We start from the raw sequence: 17,622 nt of genomic DNA, 5'->3' as shown, positions 1-17,622 counted from the left end.
AAAAATAAATTAATAATTATCACATAAGTCTATGTATTGTCCAAGGACTTTTAATCAAATATAAAAATTGTCTGACAAGGTTTGGATTAAAGAGTACTATAGTAAAAAAAAAATGAGCATAGAAACAATTTCACAATGTATGTTTTCCCTAGGGATAGGTGAGACACCATTAAATAAACAATGAACCTGTTAAAGTGTACACTATATATACTAAAACATGTTGAATCCGAATCCTGTATCTAATACAAAACCCTGTCGAAAGTATAACCTTTGTATACCAATAAACCTTTCTTGAACTGAACTCTTGTACTAGAAAATGTAGTAGATATTCTTGAATACCTAAATCTGTGTAAAACAAAACATATCTTGTCAGTATTGTGTATTAAAGAATTTATTTTTTCAGGTGGTATATTTCACAGCCTTATTTCCTTACTTGGTATTGTGTATCTTGTTTTTCCGTGGGGTTACCCTCCCTGGTGCTATGGATGGCGTCCTATATTACATCACACCAAGATTTGAGAAGTTAACTGATGCTAAGGTAAGTAGATACTTAGTCATTCAATCTTATCTTCCTTTTAAATTATATCTAAGAACAGTGGCAATTAGGTGAATCTCCGTTTAAAATCAAAATATTTTCTAATTTTGTCTTCATCTTGTTATATCTATGTTTTTGGAACATCTAAAATCACTTAATAGTTAATTTAAAGAATAATAGCAATTACTTAATTTAATTTCAATAACTGTATAAAAAGGAAATAATTCTGTAAAAAATTATCAAAATCTTGCCAAACCTTTAACAGAAAAATCCTATTAGTTGACCAATACGTTTGAGAGATTGAATTATTTGGTAGTTTTGATGTTTTGATTGGAATAAAGAGCAAAACTTAATATTAGATATTGATTTACAAGAATATCACTTGCAATAGATATAAACGGATGTGGTATGAGTGCCAATGAGACAACTTTCCATCTAAGTCACAAAATGTTACAGTAAACCATTATAGGTCAAAAGTCAATAATACATTTTCAATTTTCCAGGTATGGTCAGATGCAGCAGCTCAGATTTTCTTTGCTCTGAGTCCAGCCTGGGGTGGATTGATCACACTTTCAAGTTATAATAAATTTCACAATAATTGTTTGAAGTAAGTACCTTCTTTGTCCATCATGAGATCTAGTCAACAGATGTTTTAAATATATTGACTGAAATGGGACAAGATCTTATAGCCAAATAATTTCTTTATTATTAGATTGACAAATAAAGCTAAATGAATGCTTAAAAATAAAAATGGAGAGTTCAAAACAAAATGAAGGTGAAATATATGGCAGCAGTCCTTTTGCGGGTATCATTTGCACCAAATTTTGTTTCCCAAATGTATCAATTGTGTCAATATTCGGCACTTATTTGCACCAATTTACCTGCACATTTCTTTCAGAAACATTAATGATTAATATTTATTCTTATTTTTGGCTTAAAAAGAATCATATGTTCGGAGATATTTCACCATGAAGATGAGCATCTGTAGAGAAATGACTTAAAATGCATTAGACAGTCCATGTACAATGAGAGAAGAAAACTTATTGCTTTGCTGAATATTTATTACATGATATGCCAAAAGAGAAGATTGCTGATTATGTTGTAGCCACAGATGTTGATGCTTTGATCCCACCATCTGTATAGGCTGATTCTGTATATACCGAAAGACATAACAGTACTGGAGCAGAAGCATTCAACATCAGTACTGGAGCAGAAGCATTCAACATCAGTACTGGAGCAGAAGCTTTCAACATCAGTACTGGAGCAGAAGCATTCAACAGGAATTATTATGAACTGTTTTATGCTTTTCATCCTTCAATGTTTTTCGTTTTAGACAATAAGGGGAAGTAACAAGCTACTACAAACATTAAATTTGGAAATACACCCATGCAACAGCAATAAGAAGAAAGTATGTTTCAGAAAAGGAAACATTTGCCGAACAAAGGAGGAGGGAAATCATTTTCCTTCGAATAGGTGCAATCATATGTTTTATTTTTGGCGCAAATGATACCATGTAATTTTAAAACAGGTGGCGCAAAAGGATGCATTTTTGGCACAAACAGATCTCTCCCAAATATATTGAGTAAAGAATGTCTGTCTGTATGATACAAACAGTCTTTTACCATTTTTCACTGGAATGGTTAAATTTAGATTTCAACTAAAAAATTCTTGGTTACAAAATGGTTTGAAGGAACAGATTGATTTCATATTTTTGTACTTTATTTTCCAGAGATTCGTTAATAGTATCGTTTGGCAATATTTGTACAAGTTTATTTGCTGGCTTTGTGATATTCTGTATCATTGGATACCTGGCCAAAGAATTAGACATGCCGATAGATAAAGTTGTAGATGAAGGTAAATATCATTGGCTAGCTTTTTAAAAAAGATGCTAAATTAGCTCATTTTATGATTACACTGATGGGTTTTTCAATCAAACTTAAAAATCATTTTCACTTTTAAAGGGAAATAATTGTGAATTGTTCTTTATTTCAGGTAACCCTGAATTGTACTTTATTTCAGGTGCTGGTTTAGCCTTTGTAGTATACCCAGATGTAGTGACCAGATTACCTATAAGGGAAATAACTCTGAATGTTCTCTTTTTCAGGTGCTGGTTTAGCCTTTGTAGTATATCCAGATGTAGTTACCAGATTACCTATATAAGGGAAATAACTCTGAATTGTACTTTATTTCAGGTGCTGGTTTAGCCCTTGTAGTATACCCAGATGTAGTTACCAGATTACCTATATAAGGGAAATAACTCTGAATTGTACTCTATTTCAGGTGCTGGTTTAGCCTTTGTAGTATACCCAGATGTGGTGACCAGATTACCTATATCTCCCCTGTGGGCTATATTATTTTTTGTTATGATGATCACCCTGGGAATGGGTAGTGAGGTGAGTTATATACAACAATTAACATGTGGAAAGAAAATGGGGACTATAATTAATAATAACAAAAAAGAGGCTGTAATTAAAAAGTATAAATCCGTAATTTCAAACATATGGACCATAATAACCATTTGTCTATCTACCAACAAAAAAGAAGGCTGTATTGAAAACTGTTGTGGCATTTTTTTCTTGCTGTATGTATTACTTACTCAGTATCGTATTTGATAAACATAAGGTTATTGATAATTTTATTTGCAGTTTGCTCTGTTAGAGACCTGTCTGACAGCCATTCAGGATACATACCCATCATTGAGGAAGAAGAAAGTATGGGTAGTACTAGTCACCTGTATCATTGGATTCTGTGGTGGTATCATTGTTACAACTCAGGTAAAATATACAATCAGTTATACTGCTTTTGAGGATAAGTCTTTTAGAAAATAAACGTGCAATAAGATGGAAGTCATATCACCTATAGTTCACATTCCAGTGTCTGTTCATGTAAATTTTATCTAACCAATGTGGGAATGAGTTAAACTCTGTCATGGTAGATATTTATTTGAGTTTTAAAGTCTGTAACAGATATTAAATATTACATATCTACTCATCTCTCTAGATAATCAAAGTGACCGACAGTCTAGAACTAATTTTTATACAAAAGTGTTCATTTCTCTCTATATATACAACACTAGTTAGGAAAACATTTTCTGGATTATATACAATCATTATATAAAATATTGATATATTGTATTGTATTTTACACTTTTGAATGTTTATTTTCAATAAATAATTGACAATTAAGCATTAATTAATTATGTTTGATATTGTTGATTGTTGCTATGTGTAATAGTTGATGGAGAACTTCTCTGACTAATTTTTCAGGGTGGTATGTTTGTGTTACAATTGATGGACAACTATGTATCAAGTTGGTCTGTGTTTATTATGGCTGCTGGAGAAAGTGCCCTGGTTGGTTGGGTTTATGGTATGTATCAAACAGTCAAACCAGAGACTTTAAAAAGAGTATTTCCTGATTCACCATTTTGGAGTAAGAGTTGATACTGGTCATCTCAAATATAATATTAATGTCTTTGGGTAGGTTGACACATCTTTCTTAAGACTTGTTTTAACATATTCAGAATCAAGCTATGAGTGTTAAACAAGTACAAAGCAGTAATCATATTAACTTGATCTACAACATGAACCCATCCACCCATCTATCAGTGGCACCCCTCTCTTTATCAGATAGAATATGACAGAGATGTGGGGTATATGTTAATGAGCTAAACCACAACAATAAAACAAAACATATTCGTGAGCATGCTGTATGCAGAATATATCACACAATCATTTTGCAGAGATAAAAGTAGTGAGTAAATTGAAGAGACAGATTTACCATAAAAGGTTACTATCATGGAAATCAGTCTACTAAGCGGTACTTTTATGGATATAATTTTATGCCCCACCTACGATAGTAGAGGGGCATTATGTTTTCTGGTCTGTGCGTCCGTTCGTCCGTCCGTTCGTTCGTCCGTCTGTCCCGCTTCAGGTTAAAGTTTTTGGTCAAGGTAGTTTTTGATGAAGTTGAAGTCCAATCAACTTGAAACTTAGTATACATGTGCCCTATGATATGATCTTTCTAATTTGAATGCCAAATTAGAGTTTTGACCCCAATTTTACAGTTCACTGAACATAGAAAATGATAGTGCAAATTTCAGGTTAAAGTTTTTGGTCAAGGTAGTTTTTGATAAAGTAGAAGTCCAATCAACTTGAAACTTAGTATACATGTTCCCTTTGATAAGATCATTCTAATTTTAATGCCAAATTGGAGAATTTATTCTAATTTCACGGTCCACTTAACATAGAAAATGATAGTGCGAGTGGGGCATCCGTGTACTGTGGACACATTCTTGTTTATTCAGATTAAAGACCAGTTGAAAAATTTTCATAACGTTTTATTTCCATCATATATATATATATATTGATCAGATAATTCATGATTTGAAATAGATTTCTTTCTGTGGATACATACGTTTTCATTGGTACACATTTTCGCGCCCGTTTGAAAACATTTTATTTTAGATAATTATTGATTTCATGAATTTACATACAAACCTATAAACGATGTATTCTTCCTTTAACATTTAAATTTATGGTTCACCCTTATCCACAATCTCAACAAACATTGGTACCTCACAATTAATAATGAATCCTGTTTCTAAAAAGAAGAAAAACTGCATGAATTATTTTACGATAGTAGAGGGGCCTTATGTTTTCTGGTCTGTGCGTCCATTCGTTTGTCTGTGCCTCCATTCAGGTTAAAGATTTTGGTCAAGGTAGTTTTTGATGAAGCTGAAGTCCAATCAACTTGAAACTTAGTACACTTGTTGCTTATGATATGATCTCTCTAATTTTAAAGCCAAATTAGACTTTTGACCCCAATTTCATGGTCCACTGAACATAGAAAATGAAAGGGGGAGTTTCAGGTTAAAGTTTTTGGTTAAGGTAGTTTTTGATGAAGCTGAAGTCCAATCAACTTGAAACTTAGTACATTTGTTGCTTATGATATGATTTTTCTAATTTTAAAGCCAAATTAGACTTTTGACCCCAATTTCACAGTCCAATGAACATAGAAAATGAAAGGGGGAGTTTCAGGTTAAAGTTTTTGGTCAAGGTAGTTTTTGATGAAGCTGAAGTCCAATCAACTTGAAACTTAGTACACTTGTTGCTTATGATATGATCTCTCTAATTTTAAAGCCAAATTAGACTTTTGACCCCAATTTCATGGTCCGCTGAACATAGAAAATGAAAGGGGGAGTTTCAGGTTAAAGTTTTTGGTTAAGGTAGTTTTTGATGAAGCTGAAGTCCAATCAACTTGAAACTTAGTACACTTGTTGCTTATGATATGATTTTTATAGTTTTAAAGCCAAATTAGACTTTTGACCCCAATTTCACATCCATGTAGTTTGGACACATTCTTGTTAAAATTTTAATACTACTGATTTAACTTTATGGTATTCTGCCTTACAAGCTAAACAAGCGGATGCATATATTTCTTTTATTTATTTGATAAAATTGGTAACCTACAATTAATAATGAATCCAGTTAAAGAAAAAAACTGCATGGATTATTTTCATGATTTTAAGAAGCTTTATACTTTCCTGTCTTAAAGAGTGAAATATTCTTACTTGATAGTATTTCACCTGACAACTTTAACAGACTGTTTCATATATTGGTTTAATTTACATGTTTATATGATTAACAGGAGCAGACAGATTCTTACAAGATGTACAGATGATGATTGGTCCAATGTCAAGAAAAACACAAATATTCTTCACAATCTTCTGGAAGTACTTATCTCCCCTTACACTTGTTGTAAGTATTGTTTATATGTAATCCTCCCTTTACACTTGTGAGTAGTTTTTAAAATCATTTGCTTTTACTGTCATTGTGAATTGCCATTTTGTTTATCGTCAAAATAGAGTGAACACGTTTTTCATTTTACATTTCTTTCAAGTTCCAATAAAAGGATGTGGTTTGCTTGATTTTTGCTTTCCTTGACGAAGTCAAAAAGCGAGATATAGGTATGGTGTTTCCGGGGTCGGCAGCGACGGCGTCAGCAACGTATTAGTTTGTTAATAGGTCTTGTTTATAGTGAACCACAAGTGGTAGGTCAATCATATCTGGTATGCAGTTGTATTGGCACATCTTATTTCCATGGAGATTATTTGACACTGGCCCTCAGTCATGGTTTATTGACTTCAAAACTTTTGCTTATTTTTACATGTATTAGTTTGTTATTAAGTCAGTTTATTTATTGGGAACCACCAGTGGTAGGTCAATGATATTTGGTATGCAGTTGTATAATCATTGGCATATCTTATTTCCATGGAGATAATTAGGCTCTACCCCCTTAGTCATGGTCTATTGACTTTTGAAAATGTTTATAAGTTATCATGTATCAGTTTGTGATTAGGTCAGTTCAAGGTGAACCATTAGTGGAAGGCCACTGTTGATTGGTATTCAGTTGTATAAGCATTGGCGCATCTCATTTCCATGGAGAATATTTGGCTTTGCCCCTCAGTCACAGTCTAATGATTTTAAACTTATCTTAGTTTTCATGTATTAGTTTGTGGTTAGATCAGTTTAAGATGAACTGCTAATGTTAAATCAATGATATTTGGTATGCAAATTTGCAAGTATTATTTCCATGGAGATTTTAAAGCCCCACCCCTCTTCATGCTTCATTGACTTTGAAACTTTTACATAGTTTACAAGTTTATTTTTGTATTTAGGTTCGGGAACGACTTAAAATAGGTAATTTGGTATGCAGTTGTATTAGCATTTGCACATCTCATTTACATAGAGATTGTTTAAAGTCATAAGAAACCTGAAATCAAAAAAAATAATGCATACGTTTTTTTATAACTCAATGGATAGTTTTCATTGTAAAACTTATGTACATATACTTTTTTCTGAAGAAAATTCTTTAATTTATTCATATTTAGAAGAAGCTTACTTTATTTTAATTTGCTTCCTTCCAGCAAGCAATTTCCTCGACATATTTTCCATATGCAAAGTGCCCTCAGTGTGACCCATCTCGTAAAAATACGGTGATCACAATACGCATGGATGTCCTTAAAATAAACTATTATCTGAATTTACATGTTAAACACGTGCTCAATTGCCATGCTTGTTTGTTTATTTTTTGTCAATTGTTGGCAAACAGGTGACAATCGTTAAACTTCGGCTTCGAAACACGAACTTTAATTACCTGCCATATTTTCACAACAACACTGAGCGATTGAAAAAAAAATTAACGATTATACGATATTTACACGAAAAAAATGATAAATTCGTGCACAGAAGACTAAGTTTATGATGTTTGTATGCATTGATTCAAGAATTGGAGGAACCATATTTTTCACCGGTCACTCGTTTCTTATGACTTTAACCATGTAACTCAGTCATGGTTCATTGACTTTAAATGTTTGTATAACTTTTGTAAGATGTTAAGGTATTGGTATTTTGATTTCAACATTTGCATAATCAAAATTAAAAAAAGGCGAGACATATCTCTGTGATAACAGTTTATTGTATTAGAAATTAAGTTATTTGAAAAAGCATTTCTGAATACAATATTTAGATGGTGGTGTAACGCTTACATTATATTTTTATCTCCCCAAATTTACATTATAAATGTAACGCAATTTGATGAGACTGTCGTCAAAGTGAGACGTTTAGCACTTGAAAACTAGGTTTTATCCACCATTTTCTACATTTGAAAATGCCTGTACCAAGTCAGGAATATGACAGTTCTTGTCCATTCGTTTTTTATGTGTTTTGTCATTTGATTTTGCCATGTGATTATGGACTTTCCAATTGGATTTTCGTCTGAGTTCAGTATTTTTGTGATTTTACTTCTAACACTTGAGGAGAATAATTATGATATTTTTGTCTTCCCTTACACTTGTGTATTTAATGATATTTATTGATGTAATGATAAGCAACAAATAATTTTCTGCTCATGGAAGAGGAACTGCCCACCTCACAAAGCACCTGAACCCTTTCTCTGTTTGATATTGCCTCTTTGGTATCTTCTTACCTTCTTAATTACAAGTAAATATGATTTGGATATCAATACATTTTAAGCTAGTATCAGGCAACTAAAAATAACATAAATTAGTTTTAAGGATATTTGTTATCTAAATAGTGTATTAAATATAACTGCTTGAAAAACTGAAATGTACATCTTTAGTAAGGGTATTCAAAGTCTGAGGGTCTTTTTGTTTTAATTCCATAAAAATAGATAACCTATTGAGCTATGCTAAAGTTCAGTTTTCCGATGTAAAGATGTCCAATTATTTCTTTTAATTATACCCCCACTTTTAAAAACAACAACTTCCTGTTTATTGCCAAGTATTTGGGCAGGGGTATCATCAGTGAGCAGTAGCTCACAGGTTCACTTGTTTTGAATGAAACAGAAACTCTACATAAAATATAATATTTTTTATGGTTTTTTTTTCAGTCTGTGCTGTTGTTTAACCTGATCCAGTACAAGCCTCTGGCGTACGGAAATTATACTTATCCAGGCTGGGCCAATGGACTAGGATGGGTTTTGTCACTCGTACCTATGATTATTATTTCTGCTCTCGCCATTAAGAAAATTTACTATACTCCCTCGGGCAACATGTCACTCTTTGGGGTAAGTTTTGACATTGCATAGACAGCTTTAGAATTTGTGCACTCGCCTGTTTATTTCCTAAATTAGAATGTATACTGTAAATTCAGAAATTATAAGATGTTTTTATTATTGCAATAAATGCTACAGGTTTATTATTGCATTAATTAAAACTCGTATTTTGATTTTTTTTATTTGAATTAAACAGGATTTTTCTGAAGATCGCAAAAATTTAAATCGCATTTAAGTGTAAAAGGACAAAATCACAATATTAAATGCATGCATTAATTTCTGAATTTACAATAGGCAAACAACATAATCAAAGAAAAAAAAGAAACTTTTGCATATAAACAGCAACATTTCAAGCTTTTCCATAATTAAATCCTCTGTGTGAAATAGTTATTTTACTGAAATTTGAAGTTTTGGCCAGAGGCATTCAGTTTATTTGAGTACCAGAAAAAAAAAACATATTTTGATATGTGATGAATCATGTTCCTTTAATAACAAAGGCTGTTTTATTTATTTAAAAAAAATAGTTCTCATTCTTCTGATCTGCATTGAAATCATTTAAGGTATATTCAGTGGTCCCTCGTATAAAGTAAGTAAAACAACTCGCACAAAAACAGGGTGCTCTTTGTACATTTCTTCTGATTTTCCAAATTTTTCATTGTAAAAAAATGCCAGACCACAGAACAACAAATTAAAATTCTTAATATGAATGTAAAAAAAGGTTGATTTGTTTGTATATTGAGTATTGAGATAAAATTTGTCTCAAACTGCTTTAAAGTTTCTAGTTCAAATGAAGTTTCTAATTATATTACATTCTGTTTTGCAGAAAATCAAATTTTTATTGAAGCCATCACAAGCTTGGGGCCCTGCACATAAAGTTCCCCAGTTTAAAATGGATGATGAGGATGATGAAGACGATGGAATCGTATCTAATCCTAACTTCACGATTACCAATATACGTGAGATCTCAGCGTAGTTCTGACAGCACCGTGTGTGTAATGCTCAATGACCAGAAACACAAATTATTGCCTTGTTTTTATACGGCTAAGCAGCATTTATGTTCAGATATTTTTAGCCAATATGAATGTTTCTGATTTAAGCATTAATTTACATATTGTTTATGATCAAGTCCAACCAAATATTCATAAGGTTAGCAAACTCAAAGGACTTCAGCATCATGTTCAAAAGTTAATTCTTTTACCGCATCAAAGATCTAAAGATTGAAGTTTTATGTTAAAGTATTTGAATCTCATAAGTTAATATCTTTTATTATTGAAATGTTGTAAAATTTGTTATTTTTGATAGTTTTGTATCAGTTTAGAAGATTATCGATTCTCAACATAGAGAATCTCTAATATTTTAAATTGTTAATTTATGAACAGTTGTTAAAAGTGTGTAATTTTTGAAGTCTTATTTGATTGTTAACTGAGTATTATACATGTATTATGAATGAAATTGTTGACAATTTGATTGTTTATTTGTATTGAAAATGAATTGAGAATTATCAGCATTAAGTATCAATGGTTTTGATTGGATGAATGTATGATATCTTGTGAGCAATCTTTCAAAAGAAATCAGGTGAAGAATATAAAGATGTGAAAATCAGGTAGATGACACATGTAGCTTGATTATTGTATTTTCAACTTCGGCAATAACCAGCCAAGAAGACACATTATATTCTTACTCATATCAGTAAATACCATGTGACTACTTGAACAGATGATCCGTTCTGAAATTGCTAAAACTATCCCTTTGGTAATGTTTGTGATAAAATGATCAGGTTCTTATTAGACAGAGCTCAGGCTCTACTGTTATAGTTCAGGATGAAATGTTGACAAAGTTTTTGTTCATTGATATTTAAATATTTTTGTTGGGTATTTTATGTTGTATTTTAAAACATTTTAATATTTTAAAATCCTACCAAAGCCTTTCTTAATGTAAACAATGCAAATGTTAGAACAGTTAAACACAGTCAGTAAAAAGTATTACTTAAGTATATTGTAGAACTGTTTGTCTGATAGTCATTAACATTGTAAGAATGAGAATGGTATACTATTTGTATAGGTTTATGAATAGTTATATCTGCCTAGGTGTAGTGACAACTACAATTTATACCTTGTCCATCGAATTTCTCATGATTAAGAAATACCAGGTGTAAGGATATTTATAAAGTGCCTAGAATATCAACCTAAAGATGTTAGGGTAGATCTGATTCTGTAATTCCTCACCGAGCGGGGCTGTAACCTGTACTTTTCACTTCTATGACAACACCGCCTAGTATAGTGCAGATAAATGTATATTTATGTATTCTTTTCAAACTATTTATTTCTTTTGACTCCTTTGAAAGTTTTAATGTAGATTCTGTTATACACCATGAGATCTACAAAAAATATTCAAACATATGATGAATTTTATTATGAATGAAATATTTTATTTATTTTTATAATTTCAAACATCAATGCCTTTCAGAGTAATTGCATATTTTAACTTTGTTTAACAACTGGGTATGGAGCCCGGCCTGTTATTTTAATTTAGAACAAATTATGTTAAATGTTCATATTCTTAAAAAATATCAAATTTGTAAAATAGAATTCATCCCAAATATCCCATGATGACTTTTTTTACATGTAAGATTTCTTTATGAATAGGATCACATGATTTTAAAATACTTTACACTTGTTATATTTATATTGTTATCTGTTACATATTTCAGTTGTAATTCAAAATAAGTTTTACTGCCCTTTAATCTCAGTTCAATGATATTAAATTCTTTTAGAGTTGTAACTTACATGTAAGTCAAAATATCCAGTTTATTATCTCAAATTTGCTTTCTCTGGTTCTCTACATATTTGAATTCTAAAGAGATGTGTCATTATGTCTGTCTGTCTGTCTGACACAACATTTGCAGACTTAAAATCTCCTTTGGTTTACATAGAAATTGGAAGACATTTCATAGTATTGCTTTAGAAGGTACAAACTAACTTATTTTTTGGTTATTTACTTTTGTTGAAAGTAAGCTTATCTCTTATCCTTTAAAAAGTTGTTTTCTTAATTTTACATATTTATTAACTTGAGATTTTAAATATTAGCGCTGTAATAAAAACTTTAATTTAAAAGTCATTTTTATTTGCTGGAGATTTTAAATATTAGTGCTGTAATAAAAACTTTAATTTAAAAGTCATTTTATACTTTATACTTGATATTTTAAATAATAGTGCTGTATAAATAACCTTTTAAATTTTGATATTTTAAATAATAGTGCTGTATTAAAAACTTTTTTAATTTAAAAGTTTATTTTAGCTAGTGAACTGTTTTCAGTTTAATTAGCAGAAGTATGTCTTTGAACAGACTGCCTTTATAAAATCTACCAAAAGAAATATTCTTTAATTGATTGTTGAATAAGTTTATTTCTTGTTATTTGTAATTATCTTGTTGATTTTTTTTTCCATTTTTGTGGTCAATTACTAATTTTGAATTATGATTATCATTCAATGATTATGTAGTTTTAAATTTAGAAACTCAAGCTTCTTAGAGTCCGAGCAAGAAGTCAAACTTCAGTGAGAGAGTAGTTTGTTTTACAACACTAAATTAAAGCACAATGTGAAAATGAATTATTTCAGCTTTTAAAATGTATGAGTTAAATGAACTGTGATTTTAATAGGGCTATGTAAAACTGTTCAAACATTGCTAGAATGAATTTTACTGAATTTTGTTTTAGTCTGTTAAGAGTCCGTTAGGTTTATGAGAACGAAGCAATTGTGCAGTTAAGATTAGGAATCATAAGGTTGAATGTGATTTTGTTGATGATTTATTCTTTGAATTTTATATTATTCTAATTGTCATAAATAAGTGTCTTTTGTCAAACAAAACAACAATGTAAATTTACCGTGAATTATCAGACTTGAGATATTGGTTAACTTTTTTTGATGCTCTTAAATGAGCTGCGTCTGATAGAAATAGACCTAATGCAAATGCACATATAAATGGCTAATACTTTGATTGATTTTGTGACATTCAAATGCCGAATTAAAGATGGATGTTGGTCTGATTTGAGGGTATGTGTATATTGCGTCAATTTTCAAACAGTTACAGACTTTGCATAGATTTTTTTGTCAACCCAAAATTATCCAACACATCTGTTTGGATATTTATTTGCATAAGGTCGATTTCTATCCGACGCAGCTCAAATGTTAATCCATTATTTAATTGTCTAAAATTGACTTTTTTGGTTAAGATTTGCAAATATAGAATTAAAATTAATTCTGCAAATATTCAATGGCAATTCATTTCCATGTCTCTTGATGCTTATTAAATTTTGTCTATTTTTAGTAATTTCAAAAGGAGTAAGTTCTATAATTGGGATTCAATACAATGAGACTTTTCACATAGAATGGTCTGTATGGTAAACAATCAAATTTTGCAAAAAATTTGGGCTTCTTAACTAGGAGATCACCAACTAATTTACATTGTCTCGCCCAAAATATGTTTAAGTAGAACATTATTAAAAATCATCTACATCTTAAGAACAAAACTTATTTGACATATAAAACAATCAGAATGAATTATACACAATATCATGTTAAACTTATTAAATTCTACACGCTCATAACAATCACCAATTTTATATAAATTCTTTTTCCAAAGGTATTTTCACAAACCAGGTTAACTCATTGAATGTTACACACATATATTTATAATGTTGAAATTTCTAAAGGTCATTTGCTTGTTTCATTCCCTGGAATACTCACTAAATAATAGTTTGTACCATTTGATAATAGGAAACATTGATGGTGCTGAATTTATAATCGGTTAAATCAATGAGAAAACGCTGTTGACATGGTAATGCTGATCTTTATATCTTCTAATAATGAAATTGTTAACAACATTACCCTGATCTCTTTAATCCTCTGTGATAAAACTGGTACTTTTGATCTCAGGTTCAAACTACTAATATCTTAAATGTATATCTTAAAATGATCATCAATATAACATGCTTCTGGTTTCTCTGTGAACATTGTATTCTTCCACCTTTAGAACTCCAATGTTAAATGATCCACAGTGTAATATGCTTCTGGTTTCTCTGTGAACATTGTATTCTTCCACCTTTAGAACTCCAAGTGAAAATGTGTGAATCCTAACTAATCGGTTCAATGATATGTTCAGTTTTTCAAAAATTCAACTTTTATTTTGTTTTAACTTCAGTAGGTTTTTTGCCATTTCTTTTTTGTCTGTGTTTATTGTATATATGATGGCTTCATTGTTGTAAATAGACATTAATCCAGGGTTTGTTATTTGATTATATAATGCTGATATTTGTTTGAAAGCTGTCATTCTTTTTATTTTTCTGATACTTTTGTGAGCATTTACGATTTGGCATAAAGCTGTGCTTTTCTGCATATGCCAGTACCAAAGTGGCATTATTCAGTTGGGATTAAAATGTCCCCAGTTGTTGTTCAGAAGTCATGCTCACTGTTAAAGGCTGCCATCATTTAAATTTATAAGCAAATTCCTAGAGAATATGCATACCATAATATGCATGATTCTATTCCAGAGTTCATTGTTTGAAAATATCTTTGGTTTCATGTGTGACATAAATGTTAAAATGAATTATTGGATATGTTCATCACATTTATTTATGATTTAATTTTTCAATTAAACTTTAATGAAGAATGATTGTTATGTAAATAAATTGTAAATAATGATAGGTGACTGGTTTTATAGTGTAAGTAACATGTAATATTTAGTTCTACCATATATATCGTTTTTCTTTCATTTCTCCAAAATCAATGAAAATAAACCTAGCTCATTTGTAGCATAGTAAATCCAGAAATTACACAAATCTTTAATGTAACCTTTTGAGAACTTGATTGATAAAAATTATACTAGTAACGCTAGAAAAAATGTGTATACCTTTACTTGCGCTTTACTACATGTACTGATTGAAAGGTACAACAAAACTTAAAATTTACTAGCAGCTTATCATATTTTGTCTGTGAATAATAATATGAATACTGCAAGGCTATTTGCAACTTTCAAATCCCTAAATTACTTACTTTGAAAATTCATCTATAGATTACAAACAGTTATTGCTTTTTTCCCTTTAAACTCTTCTTTTCTCTTTGCACCCACCTTTTAATCATTCATTAAGTCAACATATGGTTTCTCTATGACATAAGGTCTATGATTTGATATAACAAGTTAACACATAAGCTTTATTTCACAATGTATGAAAATCTTATATTAAAATGTTCACTTGTCCAGATTTGATTATTTGTTTATGAACATTCTAGTTTTGTTTTATTTTTGCTTTCCATGTAGCTTATTGACATTACTTTTGCTTGTATCTTTTTTTTAATATTTATTTAGCTTTAAAACTTGATTAAAATTGCTTGTATTTTTTTTAATATTTAATAAGCTTTAAAACTTGATAACCTGTGAAACAAAATGATTTTATCACATTTTAATTTATTAGATTATTTTACTTTATATTTTGCATAATATAAACGATGATCAAAGTTTACTCATATATTTAGTTACTATGAATCTCACTTTAAAAGCTTTACTTGTGTGATCAAATGTTGTATTGTTTTTGTGAAGTTTGCTCAAAATAAGATCAGTATCTTTGCATATCAAACATTTTATATTAAACAGAAGATATACATTTAATAAACATATTTTAGCCTTTAGTTAACATGATATGCACACATCCAAAGGTGTCAAAAATATTGCCTGTGCTTAGTCAGTCTTAGAAGACAAAGTACTATGTAATCTATAGCTAAACCTTAGTCATTAAAAAAACTTTGAATTAAGTTTAATTTACTGTATTTTTGCTAAGTATTATTAATGAGAAAGTAAAAAAAAATAGAATGAATTTAAGATCTGTAAAATCTAATTGATAATCAATCTTTAGGCATACTCGCAACATCCCTGTCTGGGTAAATACAGAAAAAGAATTTTGAGAAGGCGCTGTCTGTTCTGGAAATTCTCTGTATTCTCCTTAAAAGTCGTATATAAGTGCCAATATTATTGACATTTTTTAATAGAAAAGAATATCTATACCATGGGCACATTATTTAGTGGGACTTGACAAATGTTTTATCTATGCCAATTTTTCATGGTATTGGATATTTGGAGTACCAAAGTTGCCTGAGTATGCCATTGTTAATCTTAATTCAGAACTAATCTTCTGTTAGTTAAAGTACATTATTTTTACATGTCAAGTTTTGAACAGTATTGTTCTGAATCTAGTGCTTTGAGCTGAATCTCTTGCTATATATAACTGCTTTGTGTTGAATCTCTTGCTTTATATTATATGTTTTATTGTATTTGTTTGCTACTGTGCCTTTATTTTGTGTCATGTATGACATTGTTATTTTGAATTGATCAAGTGCTCACTCCTTAGTTCTTTTGTACATACCATAGTGCTCACATTTCTATTATTGGTTTACAATCCTAGTGCTAAACACAAATTTATAAATTTATTTGCCGAATTATCAAGTGCTACCTTTTTACATAATCTTTAAAATAAGATTTTATGGTTCAATCCTTAAAAAATAGGTTGAACCTTAATTTTGTCTCTGATACCTTCTTTGGGAAAGAAAAAGAATTAAAAAAGTAAGATACAGACAAATTAAATTATGTTTAATATCTATGAAGCACTATTTTCCTGACATTGACCAAGTGAATACTTCCTCAAGCAGACACGCTGGATCCTAGCTAATAGTTTCAACTAATCACTTATTCCAAAAGCTACGTTGTTTATGCATTTATTAGATGTTTATTTAGAATACCAATCACAGCTATTTTCTTTATAAATTCATAGTCAAGGGGCATTTCTGTTTAAAGGCTGAATATTTTTTTATCACCATGTTTTTATTTTTATCATATGTTTAGGCTTTTCAACAGTTGTACAACATTTTCCCATAAAACAATCATTTGAAAGTTAAAGGCTGATATACATTTATTTCTTAAAGATTTTCCACTAACTAATAAAACTGTATGAAGAAAAATTTATTGACAGACATTTCTAAAATTAAAAGTTGAATATTGTTCTTGACTGATTAATCAAATTCCTTACATGTATCAAAATCCTAGGTTTTTGTTGCTTACTTTTTTTGTAACCATCAAAAATTATTTGAATATCTATTATTTATAAGTAGTAAAGTTAATATTAGGGTTAGATTTGTGAGTGAATTTTTTTTTGCATACTTTGAATGTTATAAGTATATGGTATACATTTTATTTAATCAAATTCTTTGTTTCTTTGTTTTATTTTTTATTCAGTGTGGTTATAAATTTGACTTTGTTGTATAGAAGGTGGTAAAAATGTACAGAGTAATTACCTATTGTTCATGCTTAACTGATTTACTTTTGAAATACTTATTTTTTCCAATACAGCCTTTGGCAGCTATTTTATTGCACAAATCATATTTTCCTTGCTTTTAAATAAATGAAATTGATGAACAAACAATGAATTGCCACAAAGTGTTTCATTTTAATAAAGAATTTGCTTGAAA

At 30.0% G+C, this 17,622-nt stretch overlaps 1 protein-coding gene across 3 annotated transcripts in view; it reads left to right on the top strand.

Moving 5' to 3' along the window:
- Positions 1 to 17,622, top strand: part of LOC143082287 (sodium- and chloride-dependent glycine transporter 1-like) — a 52,131-nt gene extending 34,509 nt beyond the window's left edge. For all 3 annotated transcript variants that reach the window (XM_076257908.1, XM_076257909.1, XM_076257907.1), the window contains exons 8-16: positions 404 to 538; positions 1,039 to 1,142; positions 2,265 to 2,389; positions 2,816 to 2,928; positions 3,181 to 3,309; positions 3,802 to 3,901; positions 6,182 to 6,291; positions 8,945 to 9,121; positions 9,933 to 17,622. In XM_076257908.1, the coding sequence (XP_076114023.1) occupies positions 404 to 538; positions 1,039 to 1,142; positions 2,265 to 2,389; positions 2,816 to 2,928; positions 3,181 to 3,309; positions 3,802 to 3,901; positions 6,182 to 6,291; positions 8,945 to 9,121; positions 9,933 to 10,082 (1,143 nt within the window). In that variant the 3' untranslated portion in view covers positions 10,083 to 17,622. The remainder of the gene's footprint in view (positions 1 to 403; positions 539 to 1,038; positions 1,143 to 2,264; positions 2,390 to 2,815; positions 2,929 to 3,180; positions 3,310 to 3,801; positions 3,902 to 6,181; positions 6,292 to 8,944; positions 9,122 to 9,932) is intronic.

The sequence above is a fragment of the Mytilus galloprovincialis genome, chromosome 7 (assembly GCF_965363235.1).
Source record: "Mytilus galloprovincialis chromosome 7, xbMytGall1.hap1.1, whole genome shotgun sequence".
NCBI classification, from domain to species: domain Eukaryota; kingdom Metazoa; phylum Mollusca; class Bivalvia; order Mytilida; family Mytilidae; genus Mytilus; species Mytilus galloprovincialis.
The sequence above is the reverse complement of the archived record's forward strand: the minus strand, read 5'-3'. Positions and strand labels throughout refer to the sequence as shown.